The 27,132-nt window shown below is 40.2% G+C and overlaps 2 protein-coding genes across 2 annotated transcripts; both read right to left on the reverse strand.

Annotated features, from left to right (window-relative positions):
* Positions 1 to 162: 162 nt before the first annotated feature.
* On the reverse strand, positions 163 to 27,076 carry LOC6648970. The gene is made up of 6 exons (XM_023179596.2): positions 26,446 to 27,076; positions 8,323 to 8,697; positions 8,187 to 8,263; positions 6,188 to 6,495; positions 1,772 to 6,124; positions 163 to 1,702 (listed from the first exon to the last, which is right to left on the reverse strand). The coding sequence occupies exons 2-6, from the start codon at positions 8,505 to 8,507 to the stop codon at positions 263 to 265; spliced, it is 6,363 nt and encodes a 2,120-aa protein (XP_023035364.1). The 5' UTR covers positions 8,508 to 8,697; positions 26,446 to 27,076; the 3' UTR covers positions 163 to 262.
* On the reverse strand, positions 9,135 to 16,038 carry LOC6649209 (6-phosphofructo-2-kinase/fructose-2,6-bisphosphatase 1). Its single transcript, XM_002070887.4, has 2 exons — positions 15,894 to 16,038; positions 9,135 to 11,773 (listed from the first exon to the last, which is right to left on the reverse strand). Exons 1-2 carry the CDS (start codon positions 15,919 to 15,921, stop codon positions 9,756 to 9,758), a joined length of 2,046 nt encoding a protein of 681 aa, XP_002070923.2. The 5' UTR covers positions 15,922 to 16,038; the 3' UTR covers positions 9,135 to 9,755.
* Positions 27,077 to 27,132: the final 56 nt, after the last annotated feature.

The following is a 27,132-nucleotide window of genomic DNA, read 5'->3' on the forward strand; positions in this document are numbered from 1 at the left end:
TAGGTGTAGTTGTGTGTGTGTGGGTAGATGGTTGATGAACTGCACCAGGGGCAGCAGCAGTTGTCACATTGGCTGCTCGCCGCCCCCATTCATAGTAGATCAGAGCTCCCACCATCCCAACTCACCCTCCAATTTCTAATGGAGTTTTTTAAGTTAAAGATAGGAAAAAAAAGAAAATAGAAAATTCAGATGAAATCTTTTAAATGGACGTCGATTATTGCCCTTGGATGTAGTTGTTGTTGTCGTTGATGGTTCTCAGTGATTACTGAAAGGGTGAGAATTGAACTTGCACCAAATCGTTAACATTTGCAACATTCGGAGTCGTCGCTGTCACACTAACACGGGCTGGAGCAATTGCTGGATTCGTTACTGTTATGGGTAGCTCCAAGGATGTGGGCACTCCAGTGGCACTCACATTGGTTACCCCAATCACGGCCAGGCTGTCGTCTAGCGTGTTGCCCGCTGTCAGAGGGGAGACAACACGACGCAATTGTACAGATCTTGCCGTACTCGGACTCTCCAGGGCTGACATAATGGGCGTCTGATCGAGCAGGGCATTCGTTTCATTGGTCCGTGCCGTTATCGGTGGCGTTAAATGCGCCGTACTTGGTGGCGGCGGTGGCGGGAGCGTATGTGTTATATATGCTATGCCACCACCAGCAGCACCACTATTGTTGCTAACCACCACATGTGCCTGATCATCCACCACCTCTTCGATTTCATCGCCGCCACCAGCCAGAGCAGTGCGAGTGTCAATGTGAAGCAATCCAATGCCAGCATTGGATGACTCATCAACCACCGCATAGGCAGAATCGTCCACCACTTCGCTGTGGGCCAAGGCCTCGGCTAGGAGATCTGTTGCTTGTACAGCTGCGCCGCTCACCTCATCCTCATCGAGAGTCAAGTCCTCCACATTGACCAATTGCAGATCACGCTCTTGCAAATAGACCTGAGCGGCACGCAATATATCACGAGCATGTAAAACGGCACGTCCACAAATCGATGAGGAACCACCATTGCTGCTACCGCCACCTCCGCCGCCGCCACCGCCTTCGCCACCAATATCCCCGGTAGATGAATTGCCACTGTCTCCACCGGTTTCGGCCACATTCACCTCAATGCAGGAATCCGGCTGCTCGGCAATGCTGAATAGCATCGAGGGCTCCAATTCGAGACGATGTCCATTGACATTCAACTGGAGGATATTTGCATGCATTTGTTCATCGTGCAGGGATAACTCTTCATCCTCGCCGCCGTCAAAGCCCACTCCCACCACCTCGTTCACCTGACTCATGGGTGACATAATGCCATCTAAGATTTCCATTTGTTGCTGCTGCTGCTGCTGATCGTTCTCAACTGCCGCAACCGCCTCGGCCGACGCTGCTGATCCATCTAGATCCACTTCGATTAGCTGATGGATGGGCTGTTGTTCCATCACTTGAGCCACTGCATCACCGCCCAGAAAATCAATATCAGCAAATACTGCCGACAATGGGTGACCATCGGCCAGACGTGGTGGTTCAGTCAGAGCCTCGCTAGGCACTGGCACCAAATGATTCTTCTCACTGTCCAAATACAAGGCCACATTGTTAATGGGCGTGAAATTGTTATTGGCCAAGGAGCAGAGCATGAATGTGTGACTATAACCGGGAATGGGTCGTGTGGTTACCGCACAGATGCGTCCAGCGCACAGCTGAGGTGGCTGCAAACGGAATAAATTGGAAATGAATACAAGGAGAAAAGAGTTACAATGGATTAAGTGAACACTTACATTTTCTATGCCATCTTGTTGATCCTTCTGCGAGGTGGAATCACCTCCTGTCGATGTTGTCGTTGTCGATGCGGTGGTGATTTCTTCTGCCGCATTAACCTCACTTGCTGCTCCTCCGGGACTACTGGTGCTCTCATTGCTCGCATGACGCGATCGTCGACGCTGGCGACGTGTGGATGGTTGCTCCTGCTGCTGCTGTATGGATGTCGCTGGTGATGGCTGCTGTTGGAGACGACGTTGACGCAAATCCACCAACTGCTGATGGGCAATGGCTACATCTTTGTCGCACATGTTAAGTGTTCCGCAGGATTTACGTGGTGTGATAACTTGGCAGGTTTGGCTTGTCATCATCATCATCGATGTCGGTGGCACGGGTAGACTCTTTAGGTTACGCTCCTTGATGTAATCTTGGGGATATAATTCCATATTGGCCATTTCTTGTTGATAATCCTCCCCTGGCAAATTGGGACCCCTTTTCGTTGGACTGGGGGGCGAGGAGGAGTCATCGTCATCCTCGTTGGATTTCTGCGACGAACGACTCCAACGTTCACGAACCCTGCGACACATTTCGGCACTTCGCCCACTGACCATATCGGCGCGATATCTACGTAATAGCTCCTGTTCCCGCTTCTTAAGTAAACCCTCACGTGGCTGGGGTACTGCATATTGGGCGACTGACTTCTTGGATGTGGAAGCTGTAGCCATGGGGATGTCAGTCCGTTCCTTCCTTTCAGATAACTCTTGTGGGACTTGGTCATGCTGTTGTTGTTGGTGATCTTCCTCCTCCGTTTCGAATTCCATTTCCTGTTCCGCCTCTGCCTCTGTTGAAGTCGTTGCTGTTGTTGTTGTGGCTGTTTCTTCCTCATCTTCATCCTCCATTTGTTGGGGATGGTGTTGGTGTTGTTGTTGTTGTTGTTGGGGTTGGTGCTGCTGCAGATGCAGCTGTTGCTTACTGCTATCATTGCTGTCAGTAGAGGTTTGAACCGCTGCCGGCTGATACAAATTGGGTAACCGTATATCCTCTAATATCAGGACACCACCTCGCTGCATTGGCTGTGTGGCATCAACAATATTGGTTGGATCTAGACCACCAGCATCTGATGCAGATCGTTGCAATTCCCTAGCCTCTTCGGGCGATATGACCGCTATATTGGAGGCAACCGAACAACTGGTGCTATAGCTAAGCACTGGCGATATAATCCCACTACAATTCGATGTGGATGAGGAGTTGCTATTGTTGTTGCTCAACTCCTCCGCCTCGGGTGTGGGTGTGGGTGTTGAGAATATAGTCGCCGCCGGCAGAGGGGGCAGAGGGGGTAACGGTGGCGGGGGCGATGATAACTTCAACTTGGTCTTTGCTTTTACCTTTGACTTTCCCTTGCCGCCCTTGCCGCCCTTGCTCTTTTTATTCTTACTCTTGCCTTTGCCCTTACCCTTATTAACACCCCCCTTTGACTTGGATTTGGATTTTGGATGTTCATCAGTCTTGGATTTGCTGCTACGGCTGCTACTATCGCCGGCTTCAGTTATGTCAGCAGCAGCTGCTGCTGCTGCTGCTGCTGCTGCTGCTGCTGCTGCTGCTGCTGCTTCTGTTTCACCCTCATCTCCATTGGAGTACACTACGAAATTGTTGCCATTTGTGGTGCTCTGTCTCTGAATTTGCAATATATTATGACTAAAGGAGGAGGCATCATGTCCTTTCTCTTGCTCTTGCTGGCGCCCCTCCTCCTGCTCCTCTTTTTGATCTTGCTCTGTATCGGGTGCCGTCTCCCGTTCTTGCTCCTCTTCTTTGGATGGAGTGGTGGCCAGTTGGGACTTGTTGCGTGATTTGAATATCCTCTTTTGCCTCTCTTTAATGGGTAAATTAAGTGGCAGCTGCTGCTGCTGCTGTGGCTGCTCGTCTTCTTTGTGTTGCTGCTGATCCAGAGCTGACTCTGTCTCAGCATCTGCGGCATTGGCTGCTCGCTCCAAGTCCTCTTCGAATCCCTTAAAGAATTCATCGGGTGGCTCGGCGGCTGACATTTCAGTGGTGCTTTGCTTATTATCCTGACGCTTGTTGGCGCTAACATTGGCACTGGCATTGCGATAACTGAGACCTCCATTTTGTCCATCGAGTAGTTGCTGTTGGAGTCGTCGCTGCTGTTCAATTTCATCTTCATCTTCGTCCTCAAAGTCAAAGCAACAAGCTGATGTATTATTATTATTATTTCCCTTCGATGGGGACGATTGCTGTGATGATGTGGCTGCTGCACTTGCTCCAGCTCCAGCTCCCGTTCCAGTTTCAGCAGCTCCAGCTAAATGTGGAACTTTTCCACGTTGCCGTGGTTCAGCCTCAATAAAGACGACACTCTCATTGGAACTGGCATCACTGTCCTGTATTACAATTGGTTCATCTGATGTGGTCTCCGCCGCAGCAGCAGCATCAGGCTCAGCATCAACTTTGCTTACACCCGCCGCCGCCTCCTCCTTGTCTGCCGCTCCTTTATCGCCATTGGTATTACCATCCTTCCGCTCCTCGCCATCATGATGTGCCTGCTGCTGCTGTCGTTTCTGTTGCTGCTGCTGTGTCAACACATTTCGGCGTTCCTTCTTTGGTATATTGCGTATACGCTTTTTGGTTGCTATAGTCGTCATCTCTTGGTCACCACCATTCGATTTGCTCGTTGTCGTCCGTTCGACTTTGGATTGCTGCTCATCATCATCATGCTGCCATTCGGCTAGCAGACTAAGTTTCTTAGCCAACGATTGATCTTCCGTTTCCGTCTTTGTTTCCACTTCTGAATCATTCACCTTCTCCAATGACTGTTGCTGCTTTGACTTGTCCTCCTGTTGTTTCTTCTGTTCCTGCTGCTCCTCCTCCTCACCATTGGTGGTGCTAGTGCTGGTGGTGGTTGTTGGCCATTGCTCTTCTGTCTCATCATCACACCATTCAGCTAATAAACTCATCTGTAGCTCCAATGAGGCTGGCTTCAGTGGGAGATTCTTTTGCATTGGAGGGCTTGAGTACGCTTGCGGAGTGGTTGCTAGTGGTGCTGCTGGTCTTCTTGGTGATGAAACATGTTTTGATTTAATATTATCACGCATTGGTGGTGTCCGAACTGATGTGCTAGATGAGGGAAGCGGCTCTGGGAGTTCCAAATCCATGGGTGATCCATCTGCAGGCGTCTCCGGGGGCGGCGGCGGCGGTGGCGGAGCCGGTGGCACAGACGCCGTCACCTGCATTGGCGAAATCTCACGTGTTCTCTTCCTGTTGCGCGTTTTTGAAGGTGTCATTGTCGGCGTCGGCTTCAACTGCTCCACAACTGTTGCCGGTGGTGGAGGAGGTGGCGGCGGCACCGGCACTGGCGGCGTCTCTGGTTCGTGCTGCGGCGTCGTCGGCGTTGTTATTGTGTTCATTAGATTTCTCGGTCTATTGTTTGTTGTCGATCGGCGGCTACCACTGCGTCTTGGTGTTGCCGTTATTGGTATCGTTAAATTGGGCTTTAATGTGGGACTTTCTATCGGTGGCCCAGTTGGTGGCGTTGCATCCTGTTGACGGCGGCTCATTGAGCGTGTGAGACGTCGCTGCTTGGATGGGGATGGTCCGGGATGGGCAAGAAGATCCGGTGTGGCCGGAATTGGAGCGGGCATTGTAGCCCTTAATTGATTCGAGCGTTGTCGTCGCGGACTCCGTAAACTTAATTGGGTGCTCGCAGAGACGGCGGATGTAGTCTTGGTCTGGGTACTTTGCTGTTGATGCGTTACCACCTGGTGGTGACCTCTGGCGTGATCCAGGAACGACATGGGCGATGAGCTACTATCCGTGTCTCTCGGCTCCACCACACGCTCAATGGAATCCATTGTCCTCTGCGCTATCGAGGCCACCATTAGCTGGGCCTCGTCCGAGAGCACACCCTCCACCTGAATGGACACATGCCGTGAATGGCAACGTAGGGAATTGCGCAGAAACTTTGCGCTGCCAATCGAACGGTTTCTGCTCTCCGAATGCTGCTGGTGATGGTGGGAACGTTGATGATGCGTATAATGATGCGGACGAGAATCTATCAAATTCGTGGTATTTGCTCGTCTGGCCGCTCTCGAATGCTGGCCAAGACCAAGTCTATGGCCGCTGGTGTGACTACTGCCACTGGCGGCGCTGCTGCTGCTTGGTCCTCCTCCACCACCACCTCCTCCATCGTGCGATGGTCTCTGCTCCAAATGGACGCGACGATGGATTAGCAATACACTCATACTATTTGTACGAAAGCTACATAAATTGCAATCATAATTGGTCACATCGCTCCGACGTTCTTGAGAGGATGCATTCGAGTTACTTCCCCCACCGCCAATATCCATAATCCGGAATGTGGGCTCCTGTGATGGGGAAAATATGATATAAACATTATTCCGTATTCAACTTTATCTCCCTTAACTTACATTTTGTCCAGATGTTGTTGTTGCTGTTGATGATGATGTTGATGCTCCTCCTATTCCTGTTCCAGTTGTTGCTGTTGTGATTGTTGTTATCGATGATGCAGCAATTGAATCACGTGTACTGCTACTTCGATTACTGCAACTGCTCGACAGCAAAGCTTTGATCAAACTATCCGGTCGTGATGTTGGATATCCAACATCCATCGAAGACGAGCTCGTCGACATGGATGTGGTTTGCCGCTTCATACGACATTCTGCTATATTCACATCATCTGCGAATTTCTCTTTCATATGCAGACCAACGGCTTTTTCTATAGAGAGAGAAAGAGATTTTGTTTTTCTTACTTTTTTAAGGACTAAGTTAATTTTAAATTTTTTGGCATTAGTGAGGTGACATTAGAAACTAACATGAACACTAGATCTACATAACCAAGAGGCTATCTCTCTCACTCTTACAGGCACATTCTAACTTTAGTTTTCTTTTAAACGCCTAACTTTATTATGTTTAATCTAAATATTATTAAATTAAGTGGACCGATAGATATAAACACTCCAAATAATGCGGTATAAAATTAAACTTTTTGCCCCATTACACGGACAAAAGGATTGCTTAGTGTCTCTAGCTCTTATTGTCTCCAAGAGCAAAGTATGTATACAATGAACGGACATGGTTAGATCGACTCGACCGTTAATGCTGATCATTAATATATATATTTCCTTTCATCATTTAAGCTTATATATGCACTGTTCCTGAAAACAGAATCGGCCTAACTGGGGGGAATATCCTTGTACTAGAGAAATTTGAAGCATCTATGATACCAAATGATATACAAATTATTCTTTATATAATATTTTAAGTTGTAGACCCTAAAATTGATTCATTTCGGATAGCTTTTACTACATTGTGACTTTTTTTTATAGGTTAGGTTAGGTTGGGATCATCTTAACAGAGGCCCTACATAGACCGATTGTGGTCCGTAGAGTTGCCAGATTTGCGAAACGCCTAGCGAGGGCTTAAATGTGTTACGGTATGGCAAAGTCAATAGTTGGTAAATATGTTTACAAGTTCAATAGATGAGCGGCTCCCACGTACCCATCACTGCCGTTACGCTACTTTTCCCTGCAACTTTAGATTATCTTGGCTCTACGCCATGTGTGGTAAAGATGTTTCACTGCTCGACTTCCTTTTAAAAGGTTTAACTAAGTTTTGAGACACCTTTGCTGCTGGAAACAAAAAAATCTTTGAGAGATTGCTTTTCAAAAGTTGTCTGGAGGCACTTTTTCAATCTAGTTGGCAATGCCAATTTGGAATTTGGTCAAGGTAGTCTCGTTTTCAGTTTGTAGAGTTCATTGTGTAAAGTGTTCATCTCTCGAACAGTACCTAGTGATTTTTTATTGAAATTACTTTTCGAATTTATTTAATAATTTTTATCATAGTTTTTCTCTTTCGTTTTCGGTTCACCTAAATTACATTTTTTAGAAATGGATTTTTACGGTCTTCGAAATGAAGGAACTATGCTGGCTATTGTGACATGCGTGAAACGAGTCATGTGGGAGCATGTTACGCCGTGGTTCAATCTAAACGGCCGCGTGCCGCCCATTCAGCTGATGATCACGGAGAAAATCCAGAGCGTCAATCGCCAACATTTGATTGTTGCTGGTAGTTTCATTGCCGGAGGCGTAGTATTCACCGGACTGCATTATGTGAGAGGACGACTCCGCAGAGCTCTTCAGAACAAGAAGGAAAAGAAGATGGCTGGAACCAACCTCGAGGACAATGCAGTGGAAACGATGACAATGGATGCCGGAGACGATAACCAGGAGGATGAACACAATAATAATTGACGGAAATTGAAGGAAGTGCTTGTGTGTGTGTGTGTGCGTTTGCCGCCGCCCCCCCTCTTTTCTGCGCACACACACATACAACTATCCATAGAATGTGCTACTTTTCGAAATGCCAAAATTTGTATTAAACGTATAACTTAAATCTAATTCAACTCACTCGTGCCACGTTGTATGAATTGATCCTTAAGATCACATTGAAAGGGACATATCAATTTCGGTGATCGCACTTGCTCGCTGGAAACCGAAAGGATAAAATTTAAATGGCAATGGCTAGAAAGGATTTGGTCTCTTACAAGGTCTTCTCATTGAAGAAGGCCACAACGGCAAATGGTGGCCGACTTGTGTTGACAAAACGAAAATCCTGCGATGAGGTGACCTCACCGGGCCACCATATCTCTGTGTTGTGAATCTTGACCCAAACGACATCGCCATCTTTGTATTGAGTTTGTTCCGACTCCTCGTTGCGTAGGCGTGGCATGTTGGCATGTGTGTTCCTTCTCTCACTCCTCCCTATGTGTAATGTGATGTGGTAGGATAGAGTTTTTGCTCTATGCGATTTTTACTATTTATTAGAAGATATAATAGCCTGGTTATAGATTCTTGTACTAGTCGTCGAAGCAAACGTAGGACAACAAGGCATAGGCATAATCGCGATTTCTGCCAAGCAGCTATAATAAAAAAAAAAATGAAAACAAAATATAGAAAATAACAATTTTAGTATGGAAAAATATTTAACAATTTACTAATATGTCTAGAGACTAACTAAAACTCATCTTAAATTTAACTATTTCATTTCTGGAACTCTAGAAATTGCAAATCGGATTTAGAATCTTGTATTATTTCATATATACTTACAAACCTGCCTAAGATAATACAAACCGGATAATACAAACGAGCCCAGACATCTTAAGCAAGTTTATTTGATAGAGGGTTTAGGGGGGGGGGGGGTGGGATTGGAAGATGTGAATAGAGAAACAAATGATTTGTTTTTGTTTGTAGGTGTTTGTTTTTTTTTTTTTGCTCGTTTTTTTTTCATTTATTTGTTGTTTGATTAAAATACAAGTTATATAATTATGTATATGGTATTTAAAAAAATATTAATGTCATTACAGTTTTTTTTTGTTTACTAAATTTAATTTTTGTATAAATGTCTTAAGAAGAAATGTAATAAAATGGATCGAAACGATGTTTTTTTTTGTTTGTTTTGTATTTGTTGTTTATGAAGAGAGAGAGCACAGCACATAAAATCCCTTGGATCCAAATTATCACAAGAAAAAAAAAACAAGACTTTTAAGCTTAATTAAAGTACATTGAATGTTGACAAACAAAAGAAGACAGAAAAGTAAAGAAATCCATAGCAGTAACCAAAATGAAATTAAAGTCAACAAATTGCGTTAAGTAAATTGAATAAAAAAAGAGAGGACAAGAATTGGCTCTGTTAAGTCACTACAGTAGAAGCTGCTGTTAACAGTATATAAGTGCTGTGCCGCTGGCAATGTTAAATAACAGCGACCGTTAAAAGCATCCTCATTGATTGATTGATGCACACAGAGGGGGAGTGGGGTGTGGAGGCCGGGGCGTGGGACGTATGCGATTTTAGTCGTGTAGGAGGAGGACTTAGTGGTGGTGGTGGTTATATTGTGGTTGGGCCTTTTTAAAGTGTCTTTGATTTGGGTGGGGGTTGGGCTGGTGGTAAACGTCGCGGTTGTCGCTGTTGTTGTTGATGTCATTGAATATGCGATGGATCCACACGACCGCCGCCATTGCCATTTGTGGCCGTGGCCACATCATCGCCCACAATGAGCACCTTGCCCACGCCATCGGGCGCTACCAGCTCACCGCTAAGGCCATCCAAGCCCGGCTCACTAACATCGCCGGGTATCTTTGGCTTTGGACGATGCGTGTCCACCGCATCGATGGGTAATTTAATGTGCTCCACCTTGCAGCCATAGGCAACGGGTGTCAATTTAATAACCGTATGCAATGGCACATACAAATAGGGTAACTCATCGGCCGATTTGTCTAGGAAGTAAGCAAACAGACAACGGAGCACAGCCTGATGTGAGACCACAAGGACATTGCCCTGTCGTTCGAGTTCCATAATCACAGGTTCAAGGCGGGCCACAAGATCCTCGTAGGATTCACCACGTGGGTAACGATAGGCAAATTTGTTCACATCACGCGCCTTAAACTCTTCGGGGAACCGTTCTTTAATCTGCTCATAGGTCATCTCCTCACAATGGCCAGCATCGATCTCATTGAGGGCCTTCCAGCGTTCCTGCGGTGCCTTGACATCGGCCACTGTCTGTATGGCCCTCTTCATCCAGGAGGTCCAGACACGTAGGCCATCAATATGTTGCTGGGAAATAAACGAAGACAACGCTCTGGCATATTGATGGCCACGCGCGCTCAGATTCGAATCACCGCCGATTAAACCGCTCAAATTGTGCTCACTCTCGCCGTGGCGTGTCAAATAGATGGTTCGCGGTGTTATATGGATATTCATCAAATAGTAGACAATGCGGGATTCAACATGTCCCTCATTGTTGTAGACCACAACCTTTTTGCCGGCATTGTAGACCTTCATGAAGCTTAAATGCTTTTCGGTAACCTCGTCTATCGGCTGATATCGTTCCTCGTAGTGCTCAATGCGTTGCAGGAAATCTCTAACCACCAGTTCGGTATTCATATTTAAATAATCAGGTGAACTGACCTTGACCTCAAGTATGTTTTGCTCAATAATCGATGGATCATCGCAGATTGATTCGACAAAGAATAGGCGAAAGCCATGCTGCTTAACCACAATATCGTAAATCAATTGACGACGATCCCTTGTCGAATTGGTGGCATCGAATACAGCGATGCTGCCTAATCCGCTCAGTAGCCATTCACACGAATCGTGGAGGGCCTGATTGGCGCATCGGTTACGTATGGCCATGGCCTCCTCGTTATCAGCACGAAAGAATTCATGGGATTTGTAAGCTGTTGTTGCATGACGACGATATTCACCCAAATTGAATACCCGTGTGGCAATGCCAATCCAATTTAAATAACGTGCCAATTTCTTGGATATAAATGTCTTACCACGTGCCGGCAGACCCACCATAGCAATCACATGCGGTGTCGTACAATCGGCAATGGTGCGTTCTCCGCGTATGGGAAACGGTTTAGTCATCACCGTCTCCGATGTTGGTGGCAACAGTTTACGCAACTCATCTGACATTACGGATGGGCAGACATGCAACTCGTTCTCAATGGCCAGATCAGCGGTCTTTTTCAATTGATTCAATGAGGTGGTGCGCACGCGTAACGAGGGCGATGTGTTATAGGGCATATCCATGATGCTGGTGGCGGTCACAGAGCGTACAAGCTGTTTGGCTAAAGCTTGGGCAGCGACGGTCGTAAATGATGCCGAGGATGATGGCGAAGATGTGGAGGACGAGGAAGATGATTGCTCTAGTTGTTGCTCCTTGTTGCAATTGCTGCAGCAAGCGCACAGATCGTTATATGATGATGAGCGCGGGGAACGGGAACGATTTGTTGTTGTTGTTCCTGTTGTTGTCTTTGTGGATAAGAATGTTTTTGTTGTCTTCTTTTGATGAATGTTTTGTGGTAAGGGTAATGTTCCTACAATGTCCCGATCGTCGTCGTTGTGAACGTCGTCGTCTTGGTTGTTGCTTTTACTGTTGTTATTGTTGTTGTTGCTGTCGTTGTTGTTACTGTTGTTGCTGCTGCTGCTGCTAGCTGTGAAGGAAAGTATTTGGGTAGAAGAAGTTGTTGTTGTAGCTTTTTGGAAATGTAGTGCAGTTGTTGTTGTTGTTGGTGGTGGTGGTGTTGTTGTTGATTCTGGTGCTGATTTTGTGACACACAAAGTTGTTGATGATAATGATGATGATGAGAATGATGCTGATGGCAATGATGATGATAGATAAGGAGGAGTAGCAGAGGAAGACGACGTTTTTACCTGAAGCCCAATAATATTATTCATAAATATCTTTTGCATATGCTTGAGTTTGTTTGTGTGTGTGTGTGCAGTTTAGTGTATGCAGTAATCAAAAAATTTAAGCAAAAAATTGGTTAAAAATCAAACCAAAGAATAAAAAAAATTCACCACATCTAATAAATATTTGACTTCTTTTTGCCTTTGAACAGCGTCGGTCGCGAGTCAAATGAAGGAAAAATAATAATTTCGTTTTTGTTTTACTACTACTAACAAGAATACAAACTAAACAGACCAAGAACACGACGACGTGTGTGTGTATTGATAGTGCGTGGGCGAAGAGAGAAGCGAAATGAAACGATAATGAATACCAAAAACAAAATGAGAGAAAAGAGCGAGCAAGCAAGCAAGCAGCTCGCTCAACTAGAAGAGATAAAGATAAAGAGAGCCAGCAACGAGAGTGTGAGACAGTAAGAGTGGAGAGCGTGGAGAGTGCGAGCGTTTGAAAACACAGCTGACTAAAAGACCAAAAAGTTATCGATAGTTTTCTGAGGATGTCCCAGCCAACAGCTGATTTGATTGATTTTTTTTGACTAGTTGCCGCCGCCCACGCAGATTATTCTTTTATCCCTCTCTCTCTCCCTCTCTGCACATATAGCAGATCTCCGTAGCAGCAGATCTATATTTTTGAAAATGCAAATAAAGAACAAAATAAAAGAAGACAATAAAAAAACAACGTATTCTATTTAAATCTTGAGAATAGTAGAGGATCGATCTGTAGAGATAAATTATATGTATGCAAGTGTAAAGCTTATTTTGTTTATGTTCTCTCTGCATTTGCAACCACAATCTGGTTAATATGCAAGAAATTCATTCTGTTTGAACGGCAAGAAACAGCAACAGGCAACAGGCAACTTTAGTAAAACACACACACAAACACATGCAAATGCAAATGCATATATCCACACTGTTTCTATACACTTTCCAACATTAAAAAAATTGTCTTTTGTTTACCAAGAAATATATGATAGTCAATTTCACATTTACTTCGGATCAATGTTCATTTGTTAGACAACATGACTATTAAACCATAAACTGATAAGCAACAACCAAGCAGTATAACCCACCAATTTATTTAATGTGGTTTTCAAAGTGGACATTACTGTGCACTGGTGGCAATAGCAACTTGGCTATACCCTGCATAAGTCAATGAAATTTACTTCTGTTTAAACTGTTTTCTTTCTTGCTCTTTTTGGACAGAAAATAATGTTTATTCTTTTAACGTTTTCATTTTTGCTTTTTGTTTTTAATTGGTTTTAGAATGGTCCTAAGAGAAAGTTATCATGTGTTTTTAAGACCTAAAAGTATGTTATCTATTCACAAACTTAATAAATTTTACAAAAATTGTAGAGGTTTTTTTTCCTGCTTCGATTTCAATCTCATTTAAATAAACTTCATTCATTTCTATTTGAATGTTAATAATAGCATAAGGAACGATCCTTAAAGAGGACTTTATTCAAGATATATTCAAATTATATTCCGATGCATTTTTTTTTGATTTGTCAAAAAGTGTATAGAAATAAGTATGTAGAATATTGTGTAGAAGAAACACAAAATGTTTGATGGAAAATTACCGAAAACAATAAATATAAAAGAATTTTAGTATAGCAAATGTGACTTGCGGTCAGTCTGAAAAGCTAACTAACTATGCCTAGTATATGCACATGTATATACATATATACGAGTGTGTGTATGTATGCATATGCATGTGTGCATATAAAAGATAAAGACTAAGGCCAATGCCAAATTTACATGCAAAGCAGCAGCAAAAATCCAAACGAAAAAGCAGAATATAATTAACCCAAAGAGAGTGAGAGAGAGAGAGCGAGTGAGCAAAGACAAGAGAAATGGAAAGAATGATTAGTCGGTCAGTTAGCATGATGGGCGCATCTCAGTCAAGGTCATCAGTTTAGCCGCCGACACCAGACAGAGGAGAGTCATCCCACATTGCCCGCTCGCCCGTTGTTCGTCGTTCATTGGCACTACACGTTTCTGTCTCTGTCTTCTTCTTCTATGTATCAGCTGTTTGTGTGTGTGTCGGTTTACAGTTGCATTAAAAAGTTATACAATAACAACACGCGCCGACAACGACGACTAGGCCCAATTTTATCGCCATTCATTCATTGACTGACCAACCCAAAGCAAACGGTGTTTACGTTTTGGTTTACGACTCTTGGTTTCTTACTTGGCTGATTATTTAAAGATTTGACTTTATTTTTATAGATTTCCCAATGTGTAAAAAAGTCTGTTTCTGATAACATACTGCCCGTTGTCCCCCCCTCCCATTGTTCACTCCGCAAAAGATGTCAAAACTATTATCATAAATAAATTCATTAAATGGTCAACAACAAAACAAATTGTTGATATATTATACATATATCTTACTGACTTGACTTGACCGACCGCATACATATCAATTGGACTGTAAATACCCCGGGGCGGGCACGCGTACATGCATTTTGATGATAATGTTGCGTGATTTTCCGCAATCAATTTGTGTGCACATATTACAATCAATTTGGTGTTAATCAATCACAGATATTTTATCTAAACATCAATGAAATTTCAATACGAAATTCCTTTCACACTTTTTTTATGATAAAGCGGGGGATTTCCTTTATCTGGATATTCAATTATCTCATTTAATATTTAATTCAAGGAGCAGAAAACAATTGAATTAAAAGAGTTTGGTTTGAGAATCGCTAAAAATAAATCATATTCTATATTAGTTAATTTTCACGGCGGATCAATTTCTCCTTAAGACAATCTCTGAACAAAGATCGAAATATATTGGAAAAATCTTCCGTTTAGACATCAATCAAAAAGGTCGCCAAAACAATTAAAATGTGCATATATTATATCAATTTCAATTATTTTCAATTGAATTGTATAAGTAGAAATTCCCTGTATATAAGTAGGCCTTAAATCTATATATAAGTAGAAGGGTGTATAAGGTTTTGTTGTAGGTATTTAAGGGGCCCAGCAAATATTTCATGATTTTTAAAAAGCACATCTTTTAGATACAGTATAATCCGGTAATAACGACGTTTTACGTCGTAATATGTTTTAAAATATCACAAACTATCAAAACAAAAAAAATTAGAAATTCGTTTCTTTCTATTTCTCCTTCTACGTTGGTAAGCTGACAGAGAGTAAGAGAAACCATTCGGATGCCGATTACGTGATTCGTGATTACTGCATACATTATCTTTTTGGCATTATTTTGCTGTATTATCGGTAGAATAGTGAAGAATATCGTCGCTATAAGACGTACTAAGTGGAGGCCCTTTATATACGTTTTTAAAGTCGTCGCTATAACCGAACGGATGCTATAAGCTGAGTCATTATAACCGGATTCTAATGTATAGCAAATACAGGGGTGACTTAAAATTAACAGAAAATAAACAAAAACTCAGCTCAATAAGAGCCTTTTAGGAAACCCTTCAGAGAGATTAAAGTTCTAGCATTGTGTCCACAAATGTAATCATAGTTTTATGAAGCAAACTCAAATTTTGCCCAGGAAAGGATTTATCGCAAATTTCTCAACCTTTTTCGACCTTTTTATAGAGTCTTAACCCGTGAAACAATCCTCGCTTTGTGTGTCTCTCCTCCCTATCGAATGACTTCTGAAGCTTTTATATTTTCTATATTGTCATTGAATCACTAGATATGTACATGTTACGTATGTAACTAATCAAAATTTCAAATAATTGCCCATAATTTGCAGGGTGTTTATGATTCCTGATAATATTTGGTTTGGATCACGTGTGTCGTACGAACGGAACTTTCAAATGTCGTAAATGTGCACGCCAAATTGTAGTGCGTATAATGAGTTAAGATGGTATAATGATGATGATTGTTTACCTGAATAAAAACGACGGTACCCGGGCATCCAACGATCAAAACCAAGGATCAATGGGTGGTGTAGAGGAGGAGAAGGCAATAAAACAAAAACAAAGCAAATATAATAATTATGTGTGAAGCCGGACGACGGATGGTACGACGACACAACCAACGCGAAACGTTCAAATACTAAAGAAGAAATGTTTAACGCAAAACTAACGTCCGATGAGGTGCTATGAGGCGTCGACGTCGACAGCAACGCCAACTTCATTGAGCTGACGTCGCGTTTGCGTCGTTTGATGGGCAGCAGCAGCAGAGCGCAAAAATGTAACTGTAACAAACTAAATTTGTTTTTGTTTTTAAATGGAAAAATAATAAAAATAAAAAAAATAATAAAAATAAAAAAAAGAAGAAAAACAAACAACAAACAGTGGCGCGATTTTGCTTAGAAGACGACGACTTTGATTGGCGGCAGCAGCACGTACGCGTCTCAGCTGCTGCAGCAACGCAGCGTAGCAGCAGCGGCAATTCAGTTCCTTTTGCTTGCTTCCGCCGCTTCCCCGCTGGAGCTGATTTCTCTCCATCTTTCTCTTCCTTCAATTCTAAGTGCACAATTTCCAACAACTTGACTTTGTCGTCGTTGCGCAACATGCAAATTCATTTGACTCTTGATCAGCGCTGCAGCAGCAGCGGCAGCGGCAGAGTCAGTCTCGAGTGAATTTAGTGGTCAACCGCTTAACTGATTCCACAACAAACTGCAAAATGCACAATTATTATTGCGTATTTATATTTCGTTCTTTTTTGCCATTTCTCGCAGCTTTTGCCCCCGCTCAAATGCGTCATTCCATCCCCCTCCCCCTCCACATCCCATAGAATTCGGTTATCAGTAAATTATAAAAGATGGTCAAAAAAACAACAACAACAATAATAATGATGCTAACAAAAAAGATGCCGAGAAAGAAACAAAAAAGATCATCATCATTATCATGCATGTGAAGCGTGCTCTCTATTGGAAATGGCTGAGATGGGGGAGAGGAGGGATGGGGCATTTGGGTTGGGTTGTGCTGGGAGGGCAAACTGAGAACTAGGAAACTGGTTAGCTGCTTTGGAATTCGAATATTATCACACCGAACAAACACACACACACACTCACACACACACACACACACACACACACACAACTACACAAACTGTGGTGTGTTTGGCTTGCTTCTCAGTCAAGTGCAAACCAACAAATTCTTGTAACCAAATCACAATTATCTTTATAGAAAAGCACAAAACACAATTACATATTCTTTGAAAGACAAAAAGTGGGAATTAAACCGTGGAATGTGCCCAGTGGCGCATCCTACCGGGAGGAGGGGTACCCGATTGTAGTGCGATTACTTTCTTAAATTTCTCAAATATTTTTTTAACTTTATATAATTTTTCCAAATTATTATTTACCTCATTAAAATTACTTTTTCGATTCCATGGCAGGTACATTATATACTGTTCCGATCTAAGAAATTTACCTATAGCATTCAAATTGGGGAAGTGACGACTTCTCATAATCAGGAATACATACAGTGGTGGCCAAAAACATATGAAGGTTATATTTTTGAACTTTAGTTCTAATTAACTCAATGAAATGAATCCAATTTTTATTCGATTTTGATGAAAAATACAATATTCTACGGAGAATTCAATTCACTTTCTTTTGTAGTTAGAAAAAACCTCATAAATATTTGGCCAGTCGTAAAAAAGGGGACTTTTAGTTAAAATTCACCTGTAGAAAAAACGGCAAAAGCTGCGATGGCAACATTTACTGTTCATAATCTGAATACAATAACCAACAAATTACTGAAACAATTTCCTCATTGAGTTATTAGGGAGCCGAGAAAATCAAAACTAAAGTCCAAAAACTTAAAATTTCAAATTTTCTTCAAATATCTAGAATATTTTTGTATATTTAAGTAGAAAATGCCTCTCAAATTAGATGTACACACTCATGGCCAGATTGATAGGATTAAAAAAGTGTCTATATAAAAAGTATATGCCAAACACTACGATCAGAGAATTCATTCTGTATAACAGAATAAGGGTTTGATATATGATTTTTTTTTAATTTTACCTTTATCAACCTTTATCAATTTTGATTAAGTGAAGATTTGCATTGCTTCAGGAAAAAAATATCCTTCTTTCACATTCCAAAAGATTTGTCTATCTAGGACTAAAATTGCTGAAAACCTGCAGTAGATATGTTCAGGAATGGAAATATGATTCAATGGACAATATGAACATATTCCATTAAAAAAGTTATAAGAATTCTTTGTTGCCAAATGACAATTGGGTTAAATTGATGAATCTTGGATATGCCAGACCGATTTCATACCCTCTTTAACAAATAAAACCTATACATTTTTGTCACATCTCCTTTTTGGCTTTTAATATTTTCATTCAGAATGAATTTTGGCAATTTTGCCATACTTAAATGTTAGATTAGCAATAAAGGTTCTTGATATATCGTCGGAGCTTCCATTACTGCCATTATCGAAAGTAATTAACAAGGATAAGCAAAATATAAAGATTATCCTCTCATTGATTACTAATACGACAATTAATAATTGTCCGAAGGAGGTCTGTGCTTTTAAAGATCGTTCTTTATTAGCCCTTCCCTCCTTCCTTCATAGCGGATCGATGGTAATTTTGAAATACTACTTGAACTCAAGTGTATTTCCCGTGCACACATATCAACAGTATTCCGAGTGGGTGTTGTTGTTGGGTGTAATAATTAGTGCTACTTGGTGACGGGACTGGGCCAGGTGGATATGAATGACGACGCCAACATGCCGCGGCGTCAGTAGGTTCGTTCTTCTTGGGTACAATTAAGTTTTATATGAATGAAATTTAGGTTTTATTTTATTGCTTTTCCATTAAAAGCAACAACAAAAGAAAACCACGTGAGTCAATCTGACACTTGTTGGAGATGGAGATGAATAATACAGAGAATAATAGTTTACTAGTTCTATAATAAGCTAACAGAGTTTTCTTTCTAAATGCCCTAGAGGGTGTCCTCTTTCACCCCCTTTTATTTAGTCACTTGTATTCTCCCTTATGTGAGATTTATTTCCATTAATCGGGAAACTAATAACTAATTAAAAAAAAAACAGATAGGCTATCACTTTTTGTACTTTTCTGTAATTAGTTGAGTATATTTTTCTAATGTTGTCGACGTGAGATTTTCTTGGACTCCTCCCCCTAAAAACAACCCAATCGAAGCTCAATTGATTAATGAATATCCCCCCACCTCATGGGTTCCCAAAGCTCTCTTCTTCTTCGTTTTTTGGCAATACATTGCAAATTAATTTATATGTATTTTATTTTAAACTATATTTGGCTAGAGCGCAACACGCTTTGGACACTTGTGAGTTTTTATTTAAGACCACCGACCACTAGCCTGGCTAGGCTGATAATCCCCCCCTTGCTTTCTCTCTGTTTCACTCTTTCACACTTGAAACACTTATCAAAAAGTAATAACAACAACTATGTAGGCGAGAGATTATCGTCGTCGGGCCCAAAAGAAGTGAGAGTTTGATAAGACAGCAGCACACACACAACAAATTTCAGATCATTTAGTAGGAGGACTAATAATAATAATAATACTATTATTATCAAGTATCAAACGAGCTTCTGCCTTATCAATAGAAAGAGAGAGACAGAGGGAGAGAGAGCTCTTTAATAAAAGGATAATCACAAGTACTTATTAAATGTCAATCGATGGTTCATTTTTTTTTTTTTTTTGCTTGATATCAGAAACTTTGTGTCAAACACAATGAAAATGAGAGTTGACAGATAAGACTAAATAAATATATATATAAAAAAAAAGACATCATGTCATCAGTGCATGATGCTGTGTGGGCGTATGGAATGGAAATTGTTGGTGGTATCATACACTTGAGATGCGCAAATGTGAACTTTGGATGCCAAATGGATGGAAATGTTTCTGCATGGTGAAATTATAGACAACAAGGAGCTCTAGTGCCACCCCCTTTTCCCCACATAAAAGAAGCTAATGCGTAGAATTTTAATCAAGAAAGAAATAAAAATGGGAAGGTACAATGACTGCATTGTGATTAGTAATAAGATTGAGTCAACTGTTTTACAATATATGTATGTACATATATAGCCTTCTCTCTATTGATAAATATGGTTATCGTTGTTTAAGTGTGGTGTAACCTCCTTCCCCAATGATTAACTCATTTATAGACCGCTTTAAAAGGATTCTAAAGGATTTTTTTCGGTTTTGCTAGGGTCTATCATCCATCACAATGGAAAATCATGTGGAGAACGAACCTTAACAAATGTAATTACGCCTTTGGCAATATGTTTATAATTACATTGTCTCACCCTCCACTCGTGACTGGTTGTGACTGCGTTGTTGCTGGTGTTATTGTTGTTGTTGTTGTTGCTGTTGTTATATATTCGCGTATCGCAAATACACATATTATAAGTTCAAAGTAAAACCTTATAGATAATTTAACTTTCAGTTTCAATGATTTGGGCGGCGGCGCGCACTTATAAGGGCTTAATAAGAGACACGACGACTCTCTTCTCCTCCTCTCTTTCCAGCTACCCCTTTCAACGAATGCTCTCTACCTATCTCTTTTTCACTGTAGCCACATCTGTGGCAACGGCGGCGGCGGCTTCATTATGACGCATCGCGCATTCCTGCGATGCGAAATCGCAATTATTTCCGGGGCTCTAGACAGACTTCAAAAGTTGATGATGTTGATGAAGAGGAGAACGAACCACACAGCAAACCAACAATATTCGATAAAATAACTTTCACTTTAACTGTTTTAGAAATGAATAGAAAAGAAAACACTAGAGTTCACAACGAAATTATATTTTTGGTTTGTTTTTAAACGAAATTTGCAATTAATACCCTAAGCAGAAACTATAAATAATATACACTCCCCCCTAAGAAGCAGAAACAGAGACCGACAGGCCGACAGACCGACCCGCCCAAGGCCAAACAGGTGCTTTTATTCAAAAATACAATAAGAAAATTAAAATCACTTTTTTTTCTTCTTTTTGTTCCGCCTGTCAGAAAAAGGAGGATGACGAGAAGGAAAATAGCGCAAAACCAGCAAAAATAACAACATAAATTTCTCAAATACTTATCAAACACAATTTTTGCTTCAAACACAAGCAAAACAAGGAAGAAGACGTCGACGCGAAGAAGAGGAAAAGAAAAAAAAAAAAAGAGATGAAATGTTGATGACGCGTAAACAAATAGCGCAAATACGGACACACACACACAGAGACTAAAAAAAATGCACGGAAATTTTTTTGCTAGTTCTTTTGAGGAAGGAAGGAAATATGCATAATTAATAAAGAAAGAAGCGCAGCCGCCCCCCACGCCCCCTTGCCGGTTAGAACCAATCAATGTTCTCTAGAAAATCACGCGACATTACCAAGAATTACATATATGTACATATGTATGTATATGTATATCTGTGTCAGACTCGTTGGTGTCAGCAAAAAAAAATTCCAGAGCCAGCAGCACCCACCGCCCACAGCAACAATCACAAGTGCAACGTGGTATTTTTTGATAATGATGTTAATGTTTTCAATATGATGATGATGATGATGATGATGATGATGATGATGATGATGATGCTGATGAACATTCATTTTCTATACATACACAGCAAAGCAGGAGGAGGAACAGTTGATAGTGTCTTCATCATGCTTGTAAATAACGGTTTTGAAGCATTTGGTGTTGCCGTTTCACAGCATTGAGCCATAGCGTTGCTGCACTTGCTGCTGCCACTTAAAATCTCCTCACAACCCACAACAAAAATTCGAAAAAAAAAATTTGATGTTTTCTTTAAACACACTAAAAATGTTATTATAGCCAGGCGGCGCAGCGCACACAAACAAACAAATTGTTTGTACGTAAAATATATCTTAAAAATGAAGAAATCGGCTTCTTCTGGGTGGGTGTTTGGTTGTGAGATCGATGCCTGTGCGTGTGTAAAGGAAAACAAGGAAAATAAAAAAGCGAATTCAAATGCCGCCACGCAAAAATTCTCTTTCTATGACTCGCGCGTTTCGCGTCGCTCTCGCTTTGCGTTGCGTTGCGTTCCGCACAGGTCGCTTTTCAAATTAAGAATGAGCAAAAAAGCAGGCCAGAAAATAGCAAAAGCACAAAAAGCAAAAGCACAAAACAACAAAACGGCACGCGAACACGACGACGACGATGTTCATTTCGGATCGATCGATCGCCTTCGCAACTAACCGAACCTCGACTTCGCGCATTATTTTTACCTATTGTTGTTGTTGTTGGTGTTCTTGTCGTGTAATCGGTTGTCGCCAATTCGCGCGGATTATAATGAAAACGGTAAAACCTACCTACTACCTACACCTATGCATGCATGTGTGTGTGTGTTGGTATGACAATCACAGTTATACCCCGTTATATGAACGATAAGACAGCACATAACATTGATATGAGAGGAAGTCGGTCGGTCGGGAGGGGGTGTATAAAATATGTCCCATGACAGGACAGAAGAATACAAAATGCAAAAAATGAAACAAAAAGTAACCACCACACCATGGTGAATAATGCTAAATTAGACAACAACAAAAAAATTGAAATAGAATTTTAATTTAATTAGCAAATTTTGCAAATGGTTCAAATATTTTAAGCAAACACGCTTTCAGCGGTGGATTGCAACAAAAAAACAACAACAACGAAATCATTAATTTTTTTTTTTTTTTTATCTATTTTTGGACAATCTTTAGCACAAGTTTTGATAGTGCACACACACATACACACATAAATACATTAATTTGTATATGTATGGGACTTTGTTATTTGACAGAAAACAGTTAACCCCATATAAATAATAAAAGGTATTAATTATTATTAGCCAACAACAACAAACAATTAAGAATATTTGTAAATGATTGCAGTCTTTACTAAGTTATTTGAACTTTATAAGGATTTTAACGAGAATTGATTCCTGTTCCCGTCATGGGAACACTCAACTAATTAATAGTACTTCTAATTTTATATTACTAAACTCTCTGGTTAATATAATTCTAAAAAGATCGAAATCATCGAAACGATGTGTATTTATTCAATTAGTTAAGTAGATTTTATCCAGATGAAGTCACACTCTGAAGGAGAGATTAAATTGTTGATTGCACCCGGGTTAATCGACGAGGACAAGTTAATGGAAAATGTAAACTGTGAAAAAAAGAAGCACTTACATACTAACAATAAGCGAAAATTTGCTTCCAAAATGGGAAAATCACATGTTTTACAGTTAAGGAAGCTACTAAATACGTACAAATACGAAAATTTCCAAACTACTTTCCAACCACACTCCCCACCCACCCACCTGCCGACACATGTCGCACACAGCGCTGCACCCACCTGTGCCTTCTCAAGTGACGTTTTTAGCGTATATATATATTTTTTTTATTTAGTTTGTGTGTTTTTTTAATTTCGTTTTTTTGTGATTATCGATGAACAAAGTTCAAATCTCCCATCTTTTGTTAATTTGTCAATTTTATGTGTGATTTGGTTTTAAAAATAAATTCCCGCTATCAAAAGAATATAAAAAAAAATATGAACATAATAATTATAATTAAAGCAACAACAAAAAGTAGTCCAGACAAGACCCGATAATAATAACAAATGTGGCCTTGACAATAAGCAGGGACAAGTCAAAAATACACTCCCAAGAACCAATGTCAGAAAGCACAGACTTTCAAATACCCTGCCAAAAATATAGACACAGAAGGGCATCCTCGGTTGCCGGAGAGTTTGAGAGTTTCCTATGCACTGTTTTATAAAATCAATGACTATTCGGCTGCTCTGTCATTTGTTTTGCATCTGGCAACGCTATTACTTTAATATACTTTTAGGTATTTCGGAATTTGACAACTCTTTTCTAGCCGTAAACAGCTAGACTTAGCTTTTGTGGAGACAATTTGTGCCGCTGAATATTTGGCTGAATATTTCGGTTGATTGTTAAACGATTCTGGGGGTTAAATTTGTTTAGAAAGAAGCAGAGAAGAGAATCTTCTATTTAAATAATAAGTGGAATGCTAAATTTATCTACTATTTAATATTATATCAAAATGTTATTTTTTTGCGCTAAGTTCTGTGGATGTATTCATTATTAATAACATTTGTATGAGTGATACATATGTGTACAAAAAAAAACTACTTTATAATTGACTTTCCATCATATTTCTAAAATTTTTGAAATTGCGGGGTATTTTATAAACAAAAAAAAAAGGCAAATATCTCTCTCGCTCTCAGTGTACACAAACACACACATACGCAGCCATCTTCTCCTCTGATCTCTGTGCCACAAAAGCAGCAACATCTGATGATGAGGAGATTGAAAAAGGTCTTTGACGTCAGCAAAATCAAATCCTATGTGCTGATAACTCTTTAACTCTGCTCTATATCATCTCAATAGATAGAGATAGAGATGTTGAGGGATAGATAGGGAAAAACATTTCTATATGTGTATGTAAAATAAATAAATAAAAATAGTAATTTTCCAGTTCCCGAAACCTGAACTTGATATACATATACCGGTTTGAACTACGCGCCAAATTAAATACATTCATAAAAAAATGTGCAAAAAACGCGTATTATTTATTTATACATAACATATCTGCCACCCTACTCACATATGTACACAAATATATAAGTAGAAACTGTATTTGTTTAACAGAACTGGTTGCCACTGTTAGTTAGCACCTGCTAAACATTTGAGCTGTTAACTTAACAGAGCTAAGAAAATGCATAACTGAGAAAAAGCTCCCTGTAAAATGCAACAATCCCATAGGCAAACCCAATGGAAATTAAACATTAATGTGGATATACATGATACATATCTAATCAGAAACGACATTTTCCTATGTCGTCGAGATTTTTTCAAGTATAATACTTTTTCAATTAATTCTTGTAAATCTCAGCAGCATAATTGGTATTTTTGCGAGCACGTGCCCAGAATGCTTATTTTCCATATCCAAATACAAAAGAACACATGCCCATTGTGGGAGTTTACCACATCGCACGATTCCAACCGGGAAGCTGAGCAACAGCAAATGGCAACGACAAATGGCGGACTTGCGTGTGTGTGAATTGCAGAAAGAGAGAGAGACAAAGAGAGAAACGGCGAAAAACCACCAAACACACAAAATGACAAAGAGAAGTGTAAAAAGGTGACAAAATAATATTACAAAAAAAATTGCGTAAATATAGTTTTTTTTTTTGTTTTAATGAATAAAGAACATGTCAAAAACAGGTTATGTTGAATGGTAGACGAAAATGAGAAAGAACGAATGAGACTGAGTAAAAGAGACAGGCTAAGAAGCAGTAACACAAAACAAAACTAATAATAATAGAAGCAAGCGAATAGCAAGATCAAGAATAAAGCAAAAATAAAAACAAAACTATATAAGCATATAGTTTTTGGTAGTGTTTGTGGATAGGTGTGTATGTATGCGTGTTTGTGGGGTAGATGCATGTGTGAGTGTGTTTTTCTATATGCGCGCGTGTTATGAGGGAGTGAGTGGAGGAAAATATGGGAACATTTTAAAATGCAACTTACCTTTTCTTTTACACTAATACTCTAGTAGCTGTTGCTTTTCAGCTTAAATTTTTTTTGTTTTATTTCTTTTTGAAGCGCACACTCTCTTCTCTATCTCGCTCTTGCTCACATGTACACTGACACAAACACGTAGCAGCTGAGAAAGGAGACTGAAACGCTGAGAGAGGAGAGAGCCATTCAAGACGTAAAAGGAATATTTTTCCTTTTTGGAGTTTTCCAAGAATATCTTCGGATCACTTTATAGTTTTACAGATTTGATAATATTTTTGTCCATTAATACGTCGTGGTTTAATGGTTTTTCTTTTTTGTCACTCTGTTTAGGCCAACACTTTTTCAAAGAGTGTCGTGTCTGTTACTCTGCTGATTTGCTAAGGAGAATATCGACTCAACACACACATATGTATATATATATGAATACATATACATATAAACACACGCGAGCCGAAAACAATCAGCAGCAATGACAGCACCAGAAGAGTAAGCGAAGTGGATGAAGAAAGATTAAAAGAGACAGCGAAAGCCATAGCCAAAAAAAAGAGATGGGTGAGGGGGTTAACAAAATGCCGCCAACAGAAATGTTTTTTCTCTTCAATAAACATTGCAACTTACTTGAGATTTGTATACAGTAATATTGGTTTATTTTTTTTTTTGATTCACTTTATAATTCGCATAACAAAATCATATCTACTTTGCTCTCCCAGGGAGAAAAACATAGCCTGTTTTTATGCTTTTAGGACTGTTAAGATACTGTTAACAAGCATAACAGTAATAGTACCACCCCCCTCCCCAAACACATATATTATGATGACGATATACTTACATAAATATTATCAAATATACTTATTTAATAAAACTAGATTTTAAATTATACGGCATAATTCTAAGCTAAACATATTCTTTTTTTTAGGAAGATTCAGAATGCTTAAATTGTTTTGTACACTTACCGCATTTCCAGTGTAACAATTTGTAGTCAGCATGGTGTTGTTGTTTTTGCTGTTGCTGCCTCTGTTATGTTCTTGTTCTCCCTCTCTCACACGAACACATACATTTAAGACACTATACGCGTTCACACACACACACTCTCACACATAAAGACGCGCGGCTAAAAATTCTCAGCACAATAAAAAAAAGAAATGTATTTAAAGGAAACCCGAAATGAAAACTGCGCGCTCTTCATCACTGAAATACATACATAGAGGGATATGTGTATGTAAATTTATACACACATAGATACTGCACAACAAACAATATGTGCCGATTTTTTCATTTCATTTCTTTTTAATTTATATATGTAGTACACCACCAATAGGAGAAACGAACGAGGAACGATGTGTGTAAAGAGAAGAGAAGAAAAATGAAAAAAGGGTATCAGATTTAATTTTCACTTTTTCTTTTGCTTCGGCCTTTAGCGGTGGTTTGCAAACTTTGCTAAACTACGAAGGGCTATAGAATTTCCACTTTGTAACGAAATTGATTGACAATAATAGTTAACGCGACAAACTGGATTTTCATTATTTTCAATTTTTGCTGCAGCCGTGTGGCCTATAACAATTGTCAAGTGTTGTGAAATATTCCCATTCGGACAGTGTTAGAAGATGGCGCGAAATTGACAGCGCTCATCAATCGGTAGT

The sequence above is a fragment of the Drosophila willistoni genome, unplaced genomic scaffold (genome assembly GCF_018902025.1).
Source record: "Drosophila willistoni isolate 14030-0811.24 unplaced genomic scaffold, UCI_dwil_1.1 Seg143.1, whole genome shotgun sequence".
NCBI lineage: Eukaryota > Metazoa > Arthropoda > Insecta > Diptera > Drosophilidae > Drosophila > Drosophila willistoni.